The sequence below is a fragment of the Lissotriton vulgaris genome, chromosome 5 (assembly GCF_964263255.1).
Source record: "Lissotriton vulgaris chromosome 5, aLisVul1.2, whole genome shotgun sequence".
Classification (NCBI taxonomy): domain Eukaryota; kingdom Metazoa; phylum Chordata; class Amphibia; order Caudata; family Salamandridae; genus Lissotriton; species Lissotriton vulgaris.
This window is the reverse complement of record NC_141693.1, coordinates 1796819796-1796838509: the sequence shown is the minus strand read 5'-3', so window position 1 is coordinate 1796838509 and position 18714 is coordinate 1796819796. Positions and strand designations below refer to the sequence as shown.

Genomic DNA, 18714 nt, shown 5'->3' with positions numbered 1-18714 from the left:
GTTTTAAGTTTCTTCTTGAAGCCAAGTTCAGATGGCTCCAGGCGAAGGTCCAAAGGTAAGGCATTCCAGCTTTTCGCGGCCAGGTAACGGAAAGATCTACCTCCCATGCGAGCCTTTCTTATCCTGAGGACCTTTAGTAGGCCTCCATAGGAGGAGCGCAGGGCGCGCGTGGGCGCGTATCGGGTGACCAGACTCTGAAGCGGTGCTGGTGCCTTCCCAGTAAGGATGCGATGGCAGGTGCAAAGGGCCTTAAACCCGACACTACTCCTTACTGGGAGCCAGTGAAGGGTCTGAAGGGCTGCTTTGGAAGCAGATCTCTTGGGAAATTTCAGAATCAGGCGGGCTGCCGCATTCTGCAACACCTGGAGGCGGTTTATTGCCTTACTGGTGGCTCCCAGGTACAGCAGATTGCCGTAGTCCAGGCGCGATGTGACGAGGGCATGCACCAGCGTCCTACGGGCCGACGTAGGGAGGAGATCTAAAACCTTCCGCAGACTTTTTTAGGACGCTGAAGCAGATACCCACCACACGGCCTATCTGAGGACCAAAGGACAGGTCCATGTCAAGCCAAACTCCAAGGTTCCTGGCTTCCTGACAGGGTGTTGGAACTTCGCCTAAGCATGAGGGCCACCATGCCGACTACCAAACAGATGGGCTCCCTCCCAACACTAGCACCTCGGTCTTGCTGCCGTTTAGCTTGAGACAGTTGGTGGACATCCAGGTTGCAAGTTCTTGCATGCAAGCTCTGAATTTGTCCACCGCAAGACCCGGCGCGCATGAAAGGGAGATAACCAACTGCGTGTCGTCAGGATAGGACACTATGCGCAGACCATGGCTTTCGACGATAGGTGCCACCGGGGAGACATGTTGATAAAATAGGGTGGGGCTCAGGGACGAGCCCTGGGGCACGCCCTGCCCCAAACCGATTTCCCTGGAATAACATTCTCCCTGGCGAACCTGAAAGCCTCTCCCTGTCAGGAAGGATTGGATCCATTCGAGTGCAGCGCCAGATATCCCACCACTGTTCAGACACTGTAGCAAGGTGGTATGAGCTACAGTGTTGAACGCTGCACCCAGGTCCAATAGGATGAGGGCCATGGTCTGACCCTCATCCACAGCCATCAGAAGCGCTGATTCAGTTGAGTGGCAGGGACGGAAACCTAACTGGGTGTCGTGCAGGAGGGCAGCCTCCTCCACGAAATCCATCAGCTGCATGTTTACCGTTTTTTCGGCCACTTTGGCCAGGTAGGGCAGAAAGGAGATGGGTCGGAGGTTCTCCAACTTTTCGAAGCTGATGTTGGGCTTCTTCCTAAGAGGTAGAACCACCGCCTGTTTCCAGTCTCTGGGCACGGTCCTAGTACGAAATGACACGTCCAGCAGGTGTCTGATGTAAGGTTCTAACACTGGTAAGCTATCAGCTAGCCGTTTCGGCGTGGTGGGGTCCTGTGGGGAGCCAGACTTAACGGACCTACAGATCTTTAAGAGGGCCTCTGGGGACGGGGTGGCAAAGTTGGTCAGTGTGTGTCTATCCCCCCATTCCCTCGGACTTCCACAAACTCCGACCCTGCGGTGGGGTGACTGGGGAACGCTGAGTAAATTTTCGCTACTTTCTCGGCAAAAAAGTCTGCAATCCTATCACAGGATTCCACCGAGCAATCATCAGGGGCGATGGCTGGTTTCTCACCCGAAAGAGTTTTATAGAGCAAAAACAATTCCTTCGTGGAATTCCCAGCTTCACTAATCCTGGTGGCATAGTATGGCGCTTTGGACTTCCTGATTAGCCCATGATAGGCTCGCCTCTCAGTTAGGTAGATCTCCTTAGCATCTGCGGCAAAAGCCCCTCGCCACTGTCTTTCAGCTCGCTTCAGTGCTGCTTTCGCAACTCTTAGCTCATCACTATACCACGGGGCTGTTTTTTGTGTGCGGCCACCCGATTTAGCATGGGAGAGTGGGGCCGTGCAATCGAGCGCCTCGGTGATGCGTTTACAGAGGTTGGTGTTTGCAGTATCCGCATCATCCCCCCCAGGGCTCCCCCCCTCTGGTAAATGCCGCACAGAATTTAGCCTGGGAGAAGGTGGCCCATCTCCGCCTAGGGTGGTACAATGGTGCAGGCTCCGGCAATCTTGCCCCTAGGATGCGTATGAAGAATGGTACCAGATGATGATCCGACCAGGGAATAGGAATGGGAGTCATGGCTTCTACTTCCCCCCCAGTTGTCAAATATGGGATCTAGCAAGTGGCCCAGCTGATGAGTGGGACCACCTACTATCTGGTTCAGCTGGAGGGCTCCCAGCGTCTGGCAGAAGTCCCTGGCAGCGTTGTCCGTGGGGTCATTCAGATGTAGATTAAGATCCCCTAGTACCAGGAACTTGTCTCTGCGCAGCGCAGCCTCCATAATGCCTTCTACCAGACTCTCCCCAAACCTGGCCATAGGGCCTGGGGGTCTATAGATCGGAAGACCCTTCAGCGTGCATCCCTCCTTAACTTTGATGGTGAATCTCCCTGCCTCACTGTCCAGGATGGGGGAGTAGTCTAACTGGCATCGTAGATTTTGCTTGGCTACCATAGCGATGCCCCCTCCTCTACCAGTAGGTCTATCTTGCCTAAGCATTATGTAGCCCTCTGGTAGCGCCTCTAAGGCATCAGGGGTGGAGCATTCATCTAACCACGTCTCTGTGAGAAACACAAGATCCCACTGTTTCTCAGTGAGTAGATCATAGAGATCTAGTTTATGTTTCCGTAGGGAACGTACATTGAGCAGGCCACAGGCCAGGTTGTGGTCTCTAGAAGCCACCTCCCTGCCAGGGTCATAGGAGAAGTGGCAATGCTCACAGACCATGTTGTCCTCCACTCGCATGTTATGCGAACATGAGTTGGAAATGGTGCTGCGGAGAGCCATCAGCTCCTGCCTGCTCCGCAGTATGTGCCCCGCCCGTTGGACATAGGGTCTGGCCCTGGCCCGCGTACAATCGCGGACGGGCGCAGACGGGCTTGACTTAAGCGCGACTTCGGCGCGCCTTCGTCGCGCCCGCTGCGCTCCCGGGAAGGCATCCGCCTTAAGTATCCCGCAGCCCGTCAGTGTGCAAAACACTAGACCGCTGATCGGCCTCCCGCGCACCGGAAGTGGCTGTCTTTACCTTCCGCGCCCTCCGCACAAAGGTGCTAACCACCGCGTCGGACCGGGGCGGGAAGGATGGATGTGTCTGGCGAACCGGTCTGTGGAGTGTATGGCTTAAAAAGGGTTAATCCATGTAAACATTTTAGGGCCTAGGAGAGCCTCATTGATTAGAAGCAACGGCTCTGATGGAAATTTTGCAATCATCCACAGTTTCTGCAGAGTGTCAAACTTCACGTCTGTAGAAGGCAAAGTCAAATCCAACGCCTCTGAAGCCTTCTGAATGACTTGTATTGTAAGAGGGCAGGTGATCATTCTCCGAGGATTCATCTTTAGTCCAACCAGTCCTTATCCTTCCCAGGCAAGCCACCTTAATGTGAACTGAAAACCTCCGCCAAGCAAGCAAACATTTGATCCCTGCAGAGGTGCTCAAATTCCAGTTCACAGTTAAAATTAGCCTAAACCTTTTCTTTTGCTACACAGAAGATACTTTACCCTATTCACTCCTAGGCCCATGCCAGAGATAGCTACATAGGGGGATAAGGCATTGGCTTTGAAACAGCACCACAAGACCTCAGCGAATGGTGGACGGAGCTTGAGTCAGGTTAGACTTCACCACAGAGTCCTGGACAGAAGCCCATTGTGAGAAGTTGGCCTGGCATATGCTGTCCACTATTCTAGTGGGCACCTTGCACCAGTCCAAACGACCCTTATTGATGATAGGTTTAAGACCACCTTTATTGAAAGCTATCCAAGTGGTAGCTATGGAGAGCAGCCTTCAGGCTAAGTCTTGAAGGAGTGTAAAGAAGCTTGGTTTTACCAGATTATAACCTCTTGAATGTCTAAATGAAAGGAGAAACACAAAAGGTATATATATATATATATATATATATATATATATATATATATATATATATATATATGTATTTATTTCTAAACACTCTAGTAATCCCTTTATGAGATTACAGAACAAAGTACACAATTTCCATTCAATAGAACATCAGTAGAACATCAGTAATTAGCACAATATATGTTGAGCCCTAGGGGCAGACCAAACCATATATTAAGAAAGTGGTATGAGAACCACGACTTGACTAGACACAAGGCCTAGAGCCTGTAGAAGTGCTGGGGTCACAAGGAAACACCCAAGGTAGTGACACAGGGGACGCGTGACTTGTGAGAACAAAGCAGCGAATCGCCGTTAACTTCAATAGGGAAAGTCGCGGTTGGAAATTTAAATTTAAAGATTAAGGACACATAGGAGAGGACTTTGACCAAACCCTTTCAGACTTAAGGGGTTCTAGGGCCAACACGCACGGGAGCACTGGAATACTCTAGTTACCTCACCAAGGGAAGCTGGGTGCATAGGTGTCTTGAATAGTCATTGATTTCAATGGAGATCTGCTGCAAAGTGTCCGGTGTGATCCAAGCCTGGATCGAAGATGAGAAGAACCTGAAAGCAAAGGGGACAGAGTCTGGGTCACTTGCCAGTGACCAGGGGCACAATAGACAAATGCCCACCGATGTCGGGTGATTCAGGTGTGAAGAGGTGAAGACTGGCTCTGCAGCCTCGAGGACCAGTAGGCGGTGACAACGACCAGGAGCTGGATACGAGCTGTTCTACCGAGGATGTCGAGTGCTGCGGCGTCGATGACCGGATTGGACCAAACAAGCCTTGGCAACAGCAACCCCAGCAGAAAGTGTAGAAATGCTTCAGTGCGGACCAGCAATGTCCGGGGACTCACCAAGTGATGGAGAGTCAAGGCACGTCTGGAGCAACCAGGGAAGCCCAAGGAAAATCAGAGTTGCCTTCTCAGGGACCCACCAGTCAGCAGACTAGGGATCGCGAATGTACCTCGAGAGAAATCACAAGAAGTCGGCTCACGGAACACTCGTGGAGTGTAGGCCAACAATCTTCGGTGGAAATGCTGCTCGGGGTGTGGGCTACAAGTAACCCAAAGCACAGCCTCAAGGATCGCCAAGAAGCATATGAACTTGCAAATGTGCACGGTGTCTAGGGGTTCCAGTTCCACGGTACTCAAGAGATTCTTAAGTCATCCAGCGTCGTGCAGATCGTCGAAGTTCCAGGACTCAGTTTCAGAGTTTCGTCAGTGTGTAATCTAAAGCCCTGTAGTCAGGGGTTACTCTCTTATAACCAAGGAAGGGGTTGGACATACTCTGGGGACCCACCTATGGGAGGGTTTGGAAAGAGGGGGGGCTGGTAGCCCCTGCAACCGGTTTGAACTGGGCTATGCACAGGAACACCAAATGTGCCCCCAGTGCAGACTTCAAAGCACTCTTGGAGTGCACCCACCCAGCCCCAATACACTAAAGCCTGTCTGGGAGGTGGTAACACCTCCCTGTGACAGGAAACCTATTGCCCAGGCCTCCCCTGCCGGAGTTCCGCCCAGCAGCAGGAGGCCAGACTTGTGTCTGTGGCTGCAGCATCCATTTTGTGATGCCAAGGCTCTTTTAAAATGGTACCGGGTATACTGGTGTGGACATGTCTCTCCCTCTAGAAGGGTGGAATTCTACCCCCGCCGCCAGAACTGGCGAGGGGGGGAGGGGGGGAGGTGGTAGGATTCCAAAGTGTTTGACACCAAATACGATATGTTTCCGTGCAGCCATTCCAAAGTTAGCATTTACCACGAGTTTATAATGCACTTAAGAGTATATGGTCTGACTGCATCACAGAACAGCCCCAGAGAATAGGTTCCGAAGGCTGCAGAGGTGCCCTGCTCATGCAAGGGCACCCTCTCACACAAAACCCAGCACCCTGCCTTCAGGATTGATAAGGCCTGGCATATGGTTGACTGAAAGGTTCATATGTGTAGTGATATAAGGTAGATATAGGGAACCTATATCTAATAAGGGGTGCAGACACCAACTTACACAGGCTGCAGTAGCAGACCTGTGGTGTCATTTTGTAAGGCTTCCAGAGGGTGGCATAATACATGCTTCAGCCCCTGGGAGGCCTCTGGAGTCCCTATGCCCTTGGTACCTAAGGTACCAAATACTAGGGACTCATAAGGGTACCCCAGTAACCAACCTGGAGTGTACCTAAAGTACCTACAATCAATTTAGAGAGGAAGCAGCTATGCTGGGGTCCCGGATAGCAGGGCCCCAGCTGGACTAAAGTCGAAAAACAGTGAAACATCAGCAAAAAGTGGGGGTAACCATAAGAGCAGATCCTACTCTCCCACACCCCTGGTGGTGTGGCATTTGGATTGGAGCTGCCAGAGTAGCCTAGCTTGCAGAACCGGCTAAGGGGCAAAGGAGTTCTCTCTGTTCATCTTATGTTCTGGGTCCAAATGTATACTCAAACAATCAATCAGATTTTATAAAGTGTGTGTAATCACCAGATAGGGGCTTGCAGGTTCCAGATGCTTACCCGAACAGCCAGGTGGTGCGGGCCATTTGGAACACCATAAGTGAGGTGACGGTCCAGAGTTGCGTGGGGAAGTTGATCCAGGTCTTTGCTACGATTTGGGAGAAGGATCCAACACACCTTCTTTCACTTTAATGACCTAAAATGTTCTTCACCTCCATATAGTGCGGAAGATGTTTACGTTACCACACTGCAATCCAACATGAGCCACAAGTCAAGCTCTGTGACAAAAACACTTTATGATGAATGTTGGCGTCCATCGTAGATATAAGAGCTGTTTATAATGTAGAAAAATTCCATTGACCAGAACATCAGCTACTACCCTTTTCATTTCTTGGAGTTGCAAAGAAGTCAGCATGAGTTCCCTTCTAAAAGTGAACCTCTTCAAGTGCCTGGTTGCTTATGTCACTAGGAAAATGCAGAACGGCAAAGACCTCAGGGTGCCCAACATCAGTCTGGCTGTTTGATGACCATTCAAATGAAGAATCACACTTCTAGTCAACAGAAGACTCTCCTAGAAATCTGTTTATCTGTTTGTGAAACTTTGCCACTGAGAAATACATTCTGGGTCTTGGAAGTGATGTTACTATGCTATGTTCTACCTGAAACCATAGATCCTGGAAGAACTTGGAGAATGTTTAAATACTTGAGGAATCATACAGTTCACAACGGGCATTTTCAATGTTTATTTTGTTGGTGGTATTTGCAAAGGCAAATCTCGTCCCATGTGACCCAAGTGCTGTATATAGCAAAAAGATATGTATCTAGCACACATGGCTAAAGACATACAGGTATGTTAACAAAGGTAACTCAGGACTATATATGTGTGCACATATAAAGAAACAAAGCAACACCAGGGGATGAAAAGGGAGTGGCAAGTGAAACAATATAAGATAGTAGGACAATTGTCAAAAGTTGAGTTTTTAGACATTTTCTGAATTATACCAGGGATAACCTGGAAACGTTTATTCGTTCAATCAGATAAAAATAGGATCCTGCAAGTCTGAAAATATAAATCATTTCCAGGTTAAGCATCATGGGTACACCGCAGAGAAAATAATATTTGCCATGGAGCCACAATAAACTGGTAACTGGGGAAAAATTATTCAAGCAACTGCCAGAACTCAAGTGTGGTCAGATAGCAGTAGAAAGGATGAGGTCATAGATGTGTATATGAAGCTCATAATTAGGAATTTATTAGCTAACTACAGAGGCAACAGAGTTGCATCTTTTCCCAATTTCTCAGCAAGAAAGTTTCTAGCGCCCAAAAGTAGACTGTCTAGTCTATGGTGTATTAATTAGATGAGCGAATTCAGGCCATGTATCTTGTAACTGTAAATGAAAAATAACGGAATTATTCATTAGGCACTGGATGAATACATACATTTCTGATGTGGCACTTTTTTTTTAAAACACTAGTTTACATGCTCATTTCCCAGGTAATCCAGTCAATATTTAATGCAGGATTAAAGGTACACAAAATGTGAACTTTTGGTTCGAAAGGGTACAATGATATACTACATCTGTCAACTTGCTGCATGTAAACACAGCTCATTTGCAAAGTCGCTTAATTACATTTTCCGTTAATGTATATACACCACGATTAGTACCCTGTAAGAAATACGGAGACTGTTTTAACCCCCTTCCTTAGAAAACTGGCATTAACTGATTTAAAAGTTGAGAGCAAATATTAAGCTGGGACACACAGCTGACAAAGATATATTTGGGGGTGTGTGCGGTCAGTTCCGTGAGAAGGGTACAAAAAAGCCTTCTTGCACACCTTTTGGTGGGAGTTAAAAGCTGCCGAGTCACTCAAGCTGCATAATTACCCATAATCGCAGATCAGATAGTTAACATCAGTGAAGAAACTCTCTCAAGACCATGAGGAGAGGACTTAGTTAATGCCTTGCAAATGCTAGTCACGTGTAAGCAATAGAAACTCAGTAACAATGACTAATGACAGCTTTGTTCATTAAATGTGTTCAGCAGGAACTAGTAATGTGCACGAGTAATATGTTTTACCGTAACATTTCTGCACCTTAATAAAGCATGTATGTCTGGCCTAATGGATTCACTACTCTGGAAAAGTGCTCACAAACCCTTATGCATTAGATCAGTCGAATGCTCTTTTTACCTGGATGATGCATCAATGCCCGTTTTCTGTAGGCCTTCTTAATGTCGTCTTCCGAGGCATTTTTGTCAACACCAAGGATTCTGTAGTAGTCTTTCCTTTTGCTTTTCTTCAGTTCCAGCTGTGCATTCTTAAGAAGCTGCTTGTGTTCTGGCAGACAGAATGGATCACACATACAAGATAAGCTCTCTTTGTTTAACCAGAATTATAAAGAAATAATCTTTTGTTGCAAGGTTCTCGCTGATGAATACTGATGCCTGTTAACTACACAGTATTCTATTTATTGCCCACACTCGCTGTCTCTCCCCCACCCGCACAAACACCACCATGGAACCAAACACAACCACATAAAAGTGGTCAACTACAAGCTGCACAATGCTGAACTCTTTTCTTTAAGGCAAGAAATAAACAAAAGCTATTTATTACTTCAAATTCCACAGACAATAAGTATTTCTTGCAAATGGTCAACTTGGATCCAGTTAGTGATAACTTTAATTAGCAAACCCGTGCAATTCAAAAGAGGTTTATTTAGTTAGTGTGCTGCACTATTCAGTCCCCAAATGGCCAAGGAAGTTGAACAAGTGCGCAAACGCAGTGAATGAATGAACACTACAAACACCTACAACAGGAAATAAATCCGGAGAAAATCGGGTATCTTGTTACGCTTAAATGTGAGGCAGTTTTTTTTTTACAAAAAATGTGGTATGGAAAACAGCCCACCCCAAACAGCAATCCTTTTGTCCTGCTAAACTGCTGGCAAGGTAAGACAGGAGTCTGAAAGCGGGTCAGCACTCTGGAGAACATTTTAATATGCGTTTTGAGATACGACAAGAGCCTCACACCATCCCCATTACGTTTCGACTGCCAAATGTATTAATGAACACAACATGAAACATTTAATAATGTGTTATTCCCGCAGAAGAGATTAACTGATTTCAGAAAACACGGATTTACATTTTACATAACAAATTCTAGAATCACTTTACAGAAGAAAATAGCTGCGGCCATAGTCAACTGCACTCACAAGGCTGAGTTATGGTCACCTTACCTCACTGCACAGATTCAACCCCTGTGTTCTCGCTATGGTTAAACAGCTTTGTTTATAATTAATGCACAGTGGAGTGGAGAAGTGTGGCTCAATGGTTAGAGCGGCAGACCTTGATGCAGAGCGCTGGCCAGGGACCATGGTTCGATTCCCGCCTCGGCGGGATCGGGCTTAAATTCCTCTGACCGGATATTCTCGCCTCAGTGCCGAATCTAAGCATGGGCCCCACGCTGCAACTCTGGGCAATAGCTTGCTTAGTCTCCACAACGGCCCCCGATACACAAGGGATGCCTGGTTTCACCATGGGATGCCCAGGAGTGGACACCTCACAAGGAAAAGCCAGGAGGGGTTCCCTTGTGGTAGGAGTACAAGCGCCGGGATGCTTACGGGTTACTGTTCGCGCTATACAAATACAACACATTTACATTTACATTACATAAAACCAGCATGGTATACACAATACATGCAGAGTGTTGGTTGAGAGAGACAAGTATGCCCCACTCGAGGCTTCGGCTCTCGTGAATCACTACCTCTCCCCAAACTTATCAATGGCAATAAATTGCATATTACACCATCGGGATATGCATATTTGCTGTATAAATATTCACTGAAAAAACTTTAAAAAATCACTGTTAAATTCCAGTGATAGTTGCAAAATAAAACCTGGAATTGGACAGAAGTGTGTTACCCAAACCTGTGTCCCGGCCCCAAAAACCATTCAATTGCCCAACAAATTCCTTTGTTATTAGCTCAAAGATAGCATCACAAATTACATTAATTGCACAATTGGTGATATTACATATCACCTTACCATTGACATTTGGGAACACATCATCGTGTCATTTATTGGTATGCGGTTTTCATGGTGGGGCGATAATTATGGTTTCTGTAACTAAAAATAAAAAGGCAATTTCAGATTTCTTTTTTTCATGTTATTTTGAAAGGATGATTACACATTGTTTTTTAAGTTGATTTCGGAGTTTATTAAACAGACGTTGAGGTGTGAGAAGTTATTGAAACCGTTGGATTATATATTAAATCCAACTTCTATAAAAGTATTTGCGTTACATACGGCCTACGGTAGTCTTTTCTGAAAGTATCTGAAGGCAATCAACTCCAAATGGGCACACTAGTCGGCAGCAGGACCTGGTCTTTGATCAGGCCTTGCACACTCCCCTGTGGGTCCAGATTCGGGCAGCTGTCCTTTTGTTTATGGTTTTTTTGGGGGTTCACGAACTATAAAGCCAAGTTCGTGAACCTATGGGAATTACAGATGTATGGGAGCTGGACTCACAGTCCTTCAGACCAGACCGATCAGCAGCAATAAATAAAAACAAGCATTTACAATGCAATGGTTTCGCCTTTGGAAAAGTTAGAGCTATTGGCATTGCTCACACACAGAGCCCCACACACAAATACACAGACACACACAGACGCCCACACAGAGCCAGACGCCCACACAGAGCCAGACGCCCACACAGAGCCAGACGCCCACACAGAGCCAGACATCCACACAGAGCCAGACATCCACACAGAGCCAGACATCCACACAGAGCCAGACACCCACACAGAGCCAGACACCCACACAGAGCCAGACACCCACACAGAGCCAGACACCCACACAGAGCCAGACACCCACACAGAGCCAGACACCCACACAGAGCCAGACATCCACACAGAGCCAGACACCCACACAGAGCTAGACACCCACACAGAGCCAGACACCCACACAGAGCCAGACACCCACACAGAGCCAGACACCCACACAGAGCCAGACACCCACAAACACAGAGCCCCAGAGCATAATTCCAAGAGCCAGCAAAGGTGAGTGTGTGGAGGGAGTAAGGGGTTAAAACTAAGGGCGCAAAGCGTGTCTGTTTTCAATGCTTATATAGGTGCTGCCGCACGCAGTGAATTCTGGCGCCACCCACGACCCCAGCACCTTTCTGCAGCTCACGGGACGCCGCCCGTACCCGGCCTGCATCCGCCTCTGCCACCATTAACCTGTGCTAGGCCGCGCCGCACTCACCACCTCCGGCGCTGGGTACACAGGGGCCCGCCTTCACTGCAGCCGCCGCAGTCACCAGCTCCAGACTCCCCCTGCTGGCAGGACCAGTGCACCTCACGTAGGCCCGGGCTCTTTATATGCTATTTATTCACTGCACAACGAGGCGCTTGTGTGGCCTCCAGAAGCAGGTCCTTAGCCCACTCCACACTTAGACCGCACGCCCGCAAGCTCTCGATCATAGCTCCGACAGGGGGGGAGACATGGGGGGGCCATGGGAGGTGGGGCATGGGGGGGGGGTTACTGCTCACCTCAGCTTGTATCTTCACGCAATCTCGTACCCCCGATCCAGGCCTGGCAGCTTGACCTCAACTCCCTCTTGCCTTCAGCTAACAGGTCCAGCGCGCATACTGTACTCCTGCAATCTTCACGCATACTTGCTGCCACTACAATGTTCTCGCCAGGCACCCCTGCCATTTCAGCATCAATCACACCTGGCACAGGATGTGGGGAATTTCGCAGCCCGCACTTGCAACACAGGTTCCTAGCAGCTCCGGCCACACAGCACAAGTACGGCAGCCGCCATCTTGCCGTCGCAATACGCCTCCGGCTTCAATTTAGTTTACTGGCTCATCAGGGTCGATCGCCCTCTGCTTCAGGGCTCAAAATGGGAGAAGAGCGCACACAGCAATTGAAAGAGGCGAAGGCAATAATAAGAGCGAGCCGGCCTCCCTGGGAGAGGCTCCAAGAGGAATTACCCGCAGAAGCCGCCACCGGCGTGGTTTTCATGACGTCGTCCGGCTGGCGGAGCTGGACCAGGAGGACTGTCGGGAAAGCAAGGGATGTGGTTAGAGGATGCTAGGAGGATGGGCCCCAGCGCCCCATGCTACTCATGCCCGCAGTGCGCACAGATCGGGGAGCAGTAATGTGAAAAAGGCTTTGTCAATTTGGAATGCCTATACATAGGCAATACGTCAGCCACAGCAGCAGCGCACCTGGCACAGAAGTAATAATATTAGTAACAAGTTTCCCCACATGATTTATCACTCAAAGATCACCGTTAAAAACATTTTGGAAATTCTTCCATTTTTCTCCCCACATTTCGTCATAAGTAAGTTAATTTCACCAAGCAAAAATTACAATTTAGAAGGTTGGGATGCACACAGGAGAGCTACTGACAGGTAGCTGGAGAGCTAAAAGAAGCTCACGACCTACTCATTACACTTATGCTTTGAAATTCTCCAATTGCTCCGGCAAACGTATTGCATTTCTGCTACTAGGTGTTGTTATTACTATTTTGTGAAGAGTATTTATTATCTCTGTATTCTTGTAGAGTGGTGTTTGGTTCTAATTTGACTGCAGTCGATTTTTTGTTTTTTCCTTTTAAATAGTTTTTACATTTTCCCTTTTCTGTTGTAATTTTTATATTGCTTTATGGGATTTGTTTTTGTCTTCCGTATTTTATCTGTAAAGTATGTGCATGTCTTATTTGTTACTGAGTTTTGCACCATGAAGCTCTGAGTTCAAGCATTGTTTTTGCATAGTAAATAATTACCTAGGCAGTGGTAGTACTAACCCATAAAACGTATTAGTGTCCTGCCGAAAAATGCTGGTACAGTCCCATAAGAAGTATTACAGTCCTGCTGAGAGAAGTTGACACGGTTTGATGAGATGAATTGGATTCTTGCTGAGAAGTGCTGACCTCTTTAACAGTATCAAACTCCTCTGGAAAGTGCTAGTACTGGCACATTAACAGTATTGATATCCTCTTGAAAAGTGCTTGTACAGTCCCATTACATGTATTCCTGCTGATATGAGAAGATGCTGTCCCATTAAAGCTATTTTTTTATTTGAAAAGTTTCATATAGCGCTGGCTAGACCCGGAGGTATCAGAGCGCTTCTGACAGCGAAGTGCTGCTGCGATCTCATAGAATTATAAGAATCCTACTGAGGAATTGTTACTACTTCCCAAATAGAAATGTTTTGCGGTTTTGCTGATACTGCCCGGTTAAAAGAATAACAGTTGTGCTGAGAAGCACTGGTGAAGCCTCATTAAGATTACAACAGAGCTATTGAGAAATGATGGTACTGACTAACTGATAATGTAATAGTCCTAGCGAAAGGTTATGTCAGTGATCCATTAAAAGTATTATAGTCCTAATGGCAAGTGTTGGTACTCCTACTGAAAAGATGACATCCAGCGTTACAGCTGGTAAGTGCTGGCACCATCAATTAAAAGTACTGCTGCCCTTGTAAGTAATGCCAGCGTAGTTCAACTGAATACGCCCCAGTGAGGGAGAGAAGTGTTATACCATCATGTTGAAAGTAATACCTCTCCGTAGATTAGTGCTTATATTGTCCACTCCCCAACCGGCAGGGTGGTACAGTCCCATTAACAAGAGTTCATACTATCAATTAAAAGTATCGCAATTGGGCTGGGATGTATGGGTACTGGCAGCCTTAAACGTTTCCAGTCTTGTCAGTGAGTGCTGGTAGTGCTCCTTTAAATTTACTTCAGAAACGCTTGCCAGTGTTTGTACTACGCAATTTAAAGTTGTATTCTTGTGGAGAAATGTTAACGCTCAATACAAGCATTGCAGTAGATTTGAGAAGAGCAAAAACTAGCGTTTGACAGGTATTACAGTCCCTCCGATAAAAGCTGGCTTTCTCCCATAAAAATAACTATAGTTCTACTGGGGATTACTGAAACGGTCCCACTAAAAGTATTAGAGTCTAGCAGCAAATAGCCAGTGCGTTTCTATTAACAGTAATACAGGTCTAGTTAACGTTCAGTCTTGCATTAACGGATGCACAGCAATGGAGAGAGAAATATTGCTACTCGCCCGATTAATATACCTGTACTTGTACAACACGTTTAAAAGTATTGGCTTTGCCATTAGCAATGCTATTCTTGCTTGGGTGTACTGCGGTTGTTTCAGTTCTAGCACTGCCTTACCGTGAAGAATAGGTACTCTGCCATTAAAAGTATTGTAGCCCCATCAACAAGATATGGCAATCTCACCATTCGCATTGGACTGCAGTTGAATTGAATCTGCGCTTCCACTTAAACTTCCTGCTGAGAAATCCTGGCAACACCCGAACAAAACAGACACGGCCCTATCTTAGGAGCGCCGGCATTGCGTCAATGACGATGCTACAGTCTATTTGAGAAGTGCCAGGAATTCATCCATAAAAACCTGACAATCCGAATGATGGGTGCATACACCGTGTACTCTAAAACAAATAGATAAACGCAGTACAGTATTGTTTCCGTCTGTTTTTTTTACAGTGTGTATGTAAAGCGCTCCGATACCTACGGGCCAAGCTAGCAGTATATACAAATTTTAAAATAAAACAATAAATAAAATAGAAATACATTTTGAGAGATCAGGGAGTTACAGCTTTCACTGTGATTGGATGCATTCACATGTCCTGGAAAAGGCAGTAAGCTGTAGGGGCGTGCTGGAGGATGCTAGGTAAGCAGCGGATATTCTCGTGCTGTCGCTTCAGGCAGCTAGGGTCCAGTCCCAGGCTGCAAAGGCTCACAATGCTCAGACGCTGGGATTCAAGCGAACGCTAAAGTGACATGTTTCTGATAGGTGCGCAATAGCATTGAGCTGTGGGGCGCCATAACGAGACAGGGCGACAGCATCAGCATCCGTGTGACAGACAAGGTTAAAGCAGGACACGGGCTGCATGTGGCGGCGCATACCGTACAAAGAGCCGTTGCAGGGCACCCGATGCGTGCAGGTTGGCAGCCTAGAAGTGCTCCCAGGGTCGCTATCACAACTCCCGGAGGCTGCTGTGGTCTGGAGCGCCACACACACACCACCGAGGGGTGACTGCATCCTTCACTGAGCACTAAGAGTGAGAGGCATGGGATGTGGGTAGAGGGCACGCCGGGGAGCTGGCGGGCACATGGTAGAGGAGATGCCCACCAGCAGGGATGCCCAGCTGAGGTTGCTGGCAACTGCGTTTTCAAGGGGTGTGGAAGGTGCTCCCCAGAGAGTTTAATACAAGTTATGCTCTGACACTAAATGTCCCCGCACTCACCTCTCAGCGCCACCTAGCAGCCCAAGAAGGTGGATGCAGGCGGTGGCGCTACATGGAGCTCCCGCGGGCCCGGGGAGCCGCCTCTGCTGCTCCCTGCGGGGCTCCCCGGTGGTGCCTGGGGGTACGGTGCTAGGCATGGTGCAAGCGGCGGGAGCAGCAGATGCACACACTCGCTTGCATACAACCAGGGCACGGCGCGCGCAATGCACGTCAGTCGCCCGGCAACCGCCGCATGCCGGCGCGGCCCAGTGACGTGTGCGGGAGGAACAGCGAGCAGCCAGGGACTGGAGGCAGGTATGGTATGGGGGGGGGACTGGGGCTGGCACTGTTCGGGTGGGATGAGCCGCCGAAGCCGAGCTCCCACCCATGATTGTTCAAGCCTCTTCCACTATACATGCCTATACGTTTCACCCGCAGCAGGCAGCGAGAGATCAGCGCTGCGGACAAACCAAGCCTGACCAGAATGCAGTCGGAGACACAACGAAACACGCAAAGACGAACTGGTCTATCTCCGGCGGCGGTCGGCCTGGCGGAATGAACAAAACAAACCTTGAAAAAAAAAAATAAATAAACACGTCCACCGCCGCGATGACGATCAGAAAAGGGTGGAGAGGGAAGAAATCGCGGGAACGCCCACGAATCTGGTCCGGCCATGACGGACAGTTCTCTGTTCCAATGGCTAGCCTCCATTTATGGAGCTAGCCAATGGAACAGAGGGCGGATTCCCAAGCCACATAGTATTCTCATTAGGTTTTCGCCTGCGCGAAAAGCTGCGCAGTGCGCAGCTTTCACTTAGGCGAAACCTAAAAATGGTGTGGGCGTTCCCTTTGGTGGCCCATAAATGGGCCTAGGAAAGGACAGAGTTTAGCGTCTTGTAATGGTGGTCACAACAGAAATGTTTTTTACAGGCAGCCAACCAGACAAAAAGAACAATTGATGGACAGAATGCAGAACAATGTCATACATTCACCCCAGTAGAGAGATCTGGGCCTAAATCCATCGTTTTTTTGCTAACCATGCCATTCCAGTTTGGACCCAGCCATATCCAAATCAGTCTTGACCCTGCGCCCAATAGGAACAGTCGACCCTGAACTGCCAGGTCAGGTCCTCCCTGGACTGGAAACAAGCATCCTAGGACCGGTTTTGGACTTTCACCCCTCATCAGCCAGGATAGCTCGACTCAAGTGGCATGGAGAGCATGGGACCCACGTCTGGGCATACCCGTCCCACTCGGGGTGACAACTGCAAAAAGAACAATTGATGGACAGAATGCAGAACAATGTCATACATTTGTTTGCTGTATCACTTTTCGCCCTAAGTGGGATGGGTATGCCCAGACGTGGGTCCCTTGCTCACTGTGCCACTGGATTCAAGCCAGCCTGGCTGAAGAAGGGTGACATACCCTGAACCCGGTCCCAGGAGGCTTGTTTCTGGTCCAGGGAGGACCTGGCCTGAGTTTGGTCTGGACTGTTCCCATGGGGCACAGGGTCAAGACTGATTTGCATATGGCTGGGTCCAAACTTGGGTGGCGTAGTGGGAAAAGAACGATGGATTGAACCCAGATCTTTTGATTGGGAGCGAATGTTTGCATTGTCAGCATTCCATCCATCATTTGTTTGCTGTGACACTAGATAGCATAGTGGACTGGATAATAACCTGTCGAGTATTAGCATCAAAGAAACCCAACATAGGTTTGAGAACGCAGAGCAGCCCAAAACAGACTCCAGCCACCGCCTTTGTTTGTGGCTGGAAGGTAAGTGCCGTATCCATCCAAACGCCCAGGATTTTTACTGGCTGTTTGGGTGTGGCGGGGGGCCTAGGGTAGAAGGCCACCATTGCTCGCTCCACAAATTAGTGCTTTTGCCCACTAGCAATATTTTAAATTTGGTGACGTTTAGTTGGAGGCAGTTCGATGTTATCCAGTCTGCAACTGCTGTTAAATCATCTTTGAATTTAGGGGCATCCTGGGCAGGGTTATTGGATAGAGCAATCACTAGCTGTGTGTCATCTGCGTACGAAACCACCGTCAAGACCCTCTCTTTAGCCACTGCTGCCAAGGGTCGAATATAGATGTTACATAGGGTTGGGCTCAGAGCAGAGCTCTGCGGGACCCCTTGGCACACACGCTTTCATCAACTAAGTGAGGCGCTTAATTCCCCCCTAAACAACTGTTTCAACCATCTCCGGACATCAGATGGTCGGGAGTGTCTGACGCTGTGGCCGCCTTTCCAACCGGTCGTAGGAACACAAGGTTTCTGGCGAAAATCGCACCCAGCGTTTTAATCTCAAGATGGCGCCTGAGAAGGAACGGACCTGCTTTTTGAATGACTAGAAGCAGATCCATGCAAACTTTTACCGAACTACCTACCCCTACACCTCCCTGCTCTACTCTCCACTTTCCTGCTACTGACCTCTGCCCTCACCTGTCCTGGCCCTAGTCCCCTCCCTGTTTACCTGTGAATTTCCCCTCGTCATTTGATATCTAGCTATTTTGTCTGATGCCCGATGGCGCTCCCTGGTTTAGCTATAGAGGAGACAGGTCTGGGGTTCCCTCCTTGGACGTCACCTAACCAGTCGGTCTTTAGCCAGACTTCCTTTCATTTCTCCTGTCCTCTCTTCCCGCATCCTTCCTCTATTTAAGTCTCTCCTTCTCTCCTCTCTAAGTGTATTGAGATTGAACTATTTTGTCTGATGCCCGATGGAGCTACCTGGTTTAGCTATAGCGGAGATGGGTCGTGGACTCCCTCCTTGGTCGTCACCTACCCAGTCGGCCTTTAGACAGATTTCATTTCGTCTCTCCTTGTTGTCTCTTCCCCTATCCTCCCTTTCTCACCTTCCCTGTCCCCTCCCCTCTACACTCCATTTATTTTGCCATCCATGTTCCTTAAATGTTTCCCATTGAGACCTAGCTATTTGGCCAAAGCCCGCTGGAGCTACCTGATAGCTATAGAGGAGATGGGTTTTGGGACTTCCCCAG

At 48.3% G+C, this 18714-nt stretch overlaps 1 protein-coding gene across 1 annotated transcript in view; it reads right to left on the bottom strand.

Moving 5' to 3' along the window:
* The window catches only part of DNAJC7 (DnaJ heat shock protein family (Hsp40) member C7), a 649293-nt gene that overhangs the window by 78098 nt on the left and 552481 nt on the right, over positions 1-18714 (bottom strand). The window contains exon 11 of the mRNA XM_086924152.1: positions 8638-8784. Within this exon, the coding sequence (XP_086780278.1) occupies positions 8638-8784 (147 nt within the window). The remainder of the gene's footprint in view (positions 1-8637; positions 8785-18714) is intronic.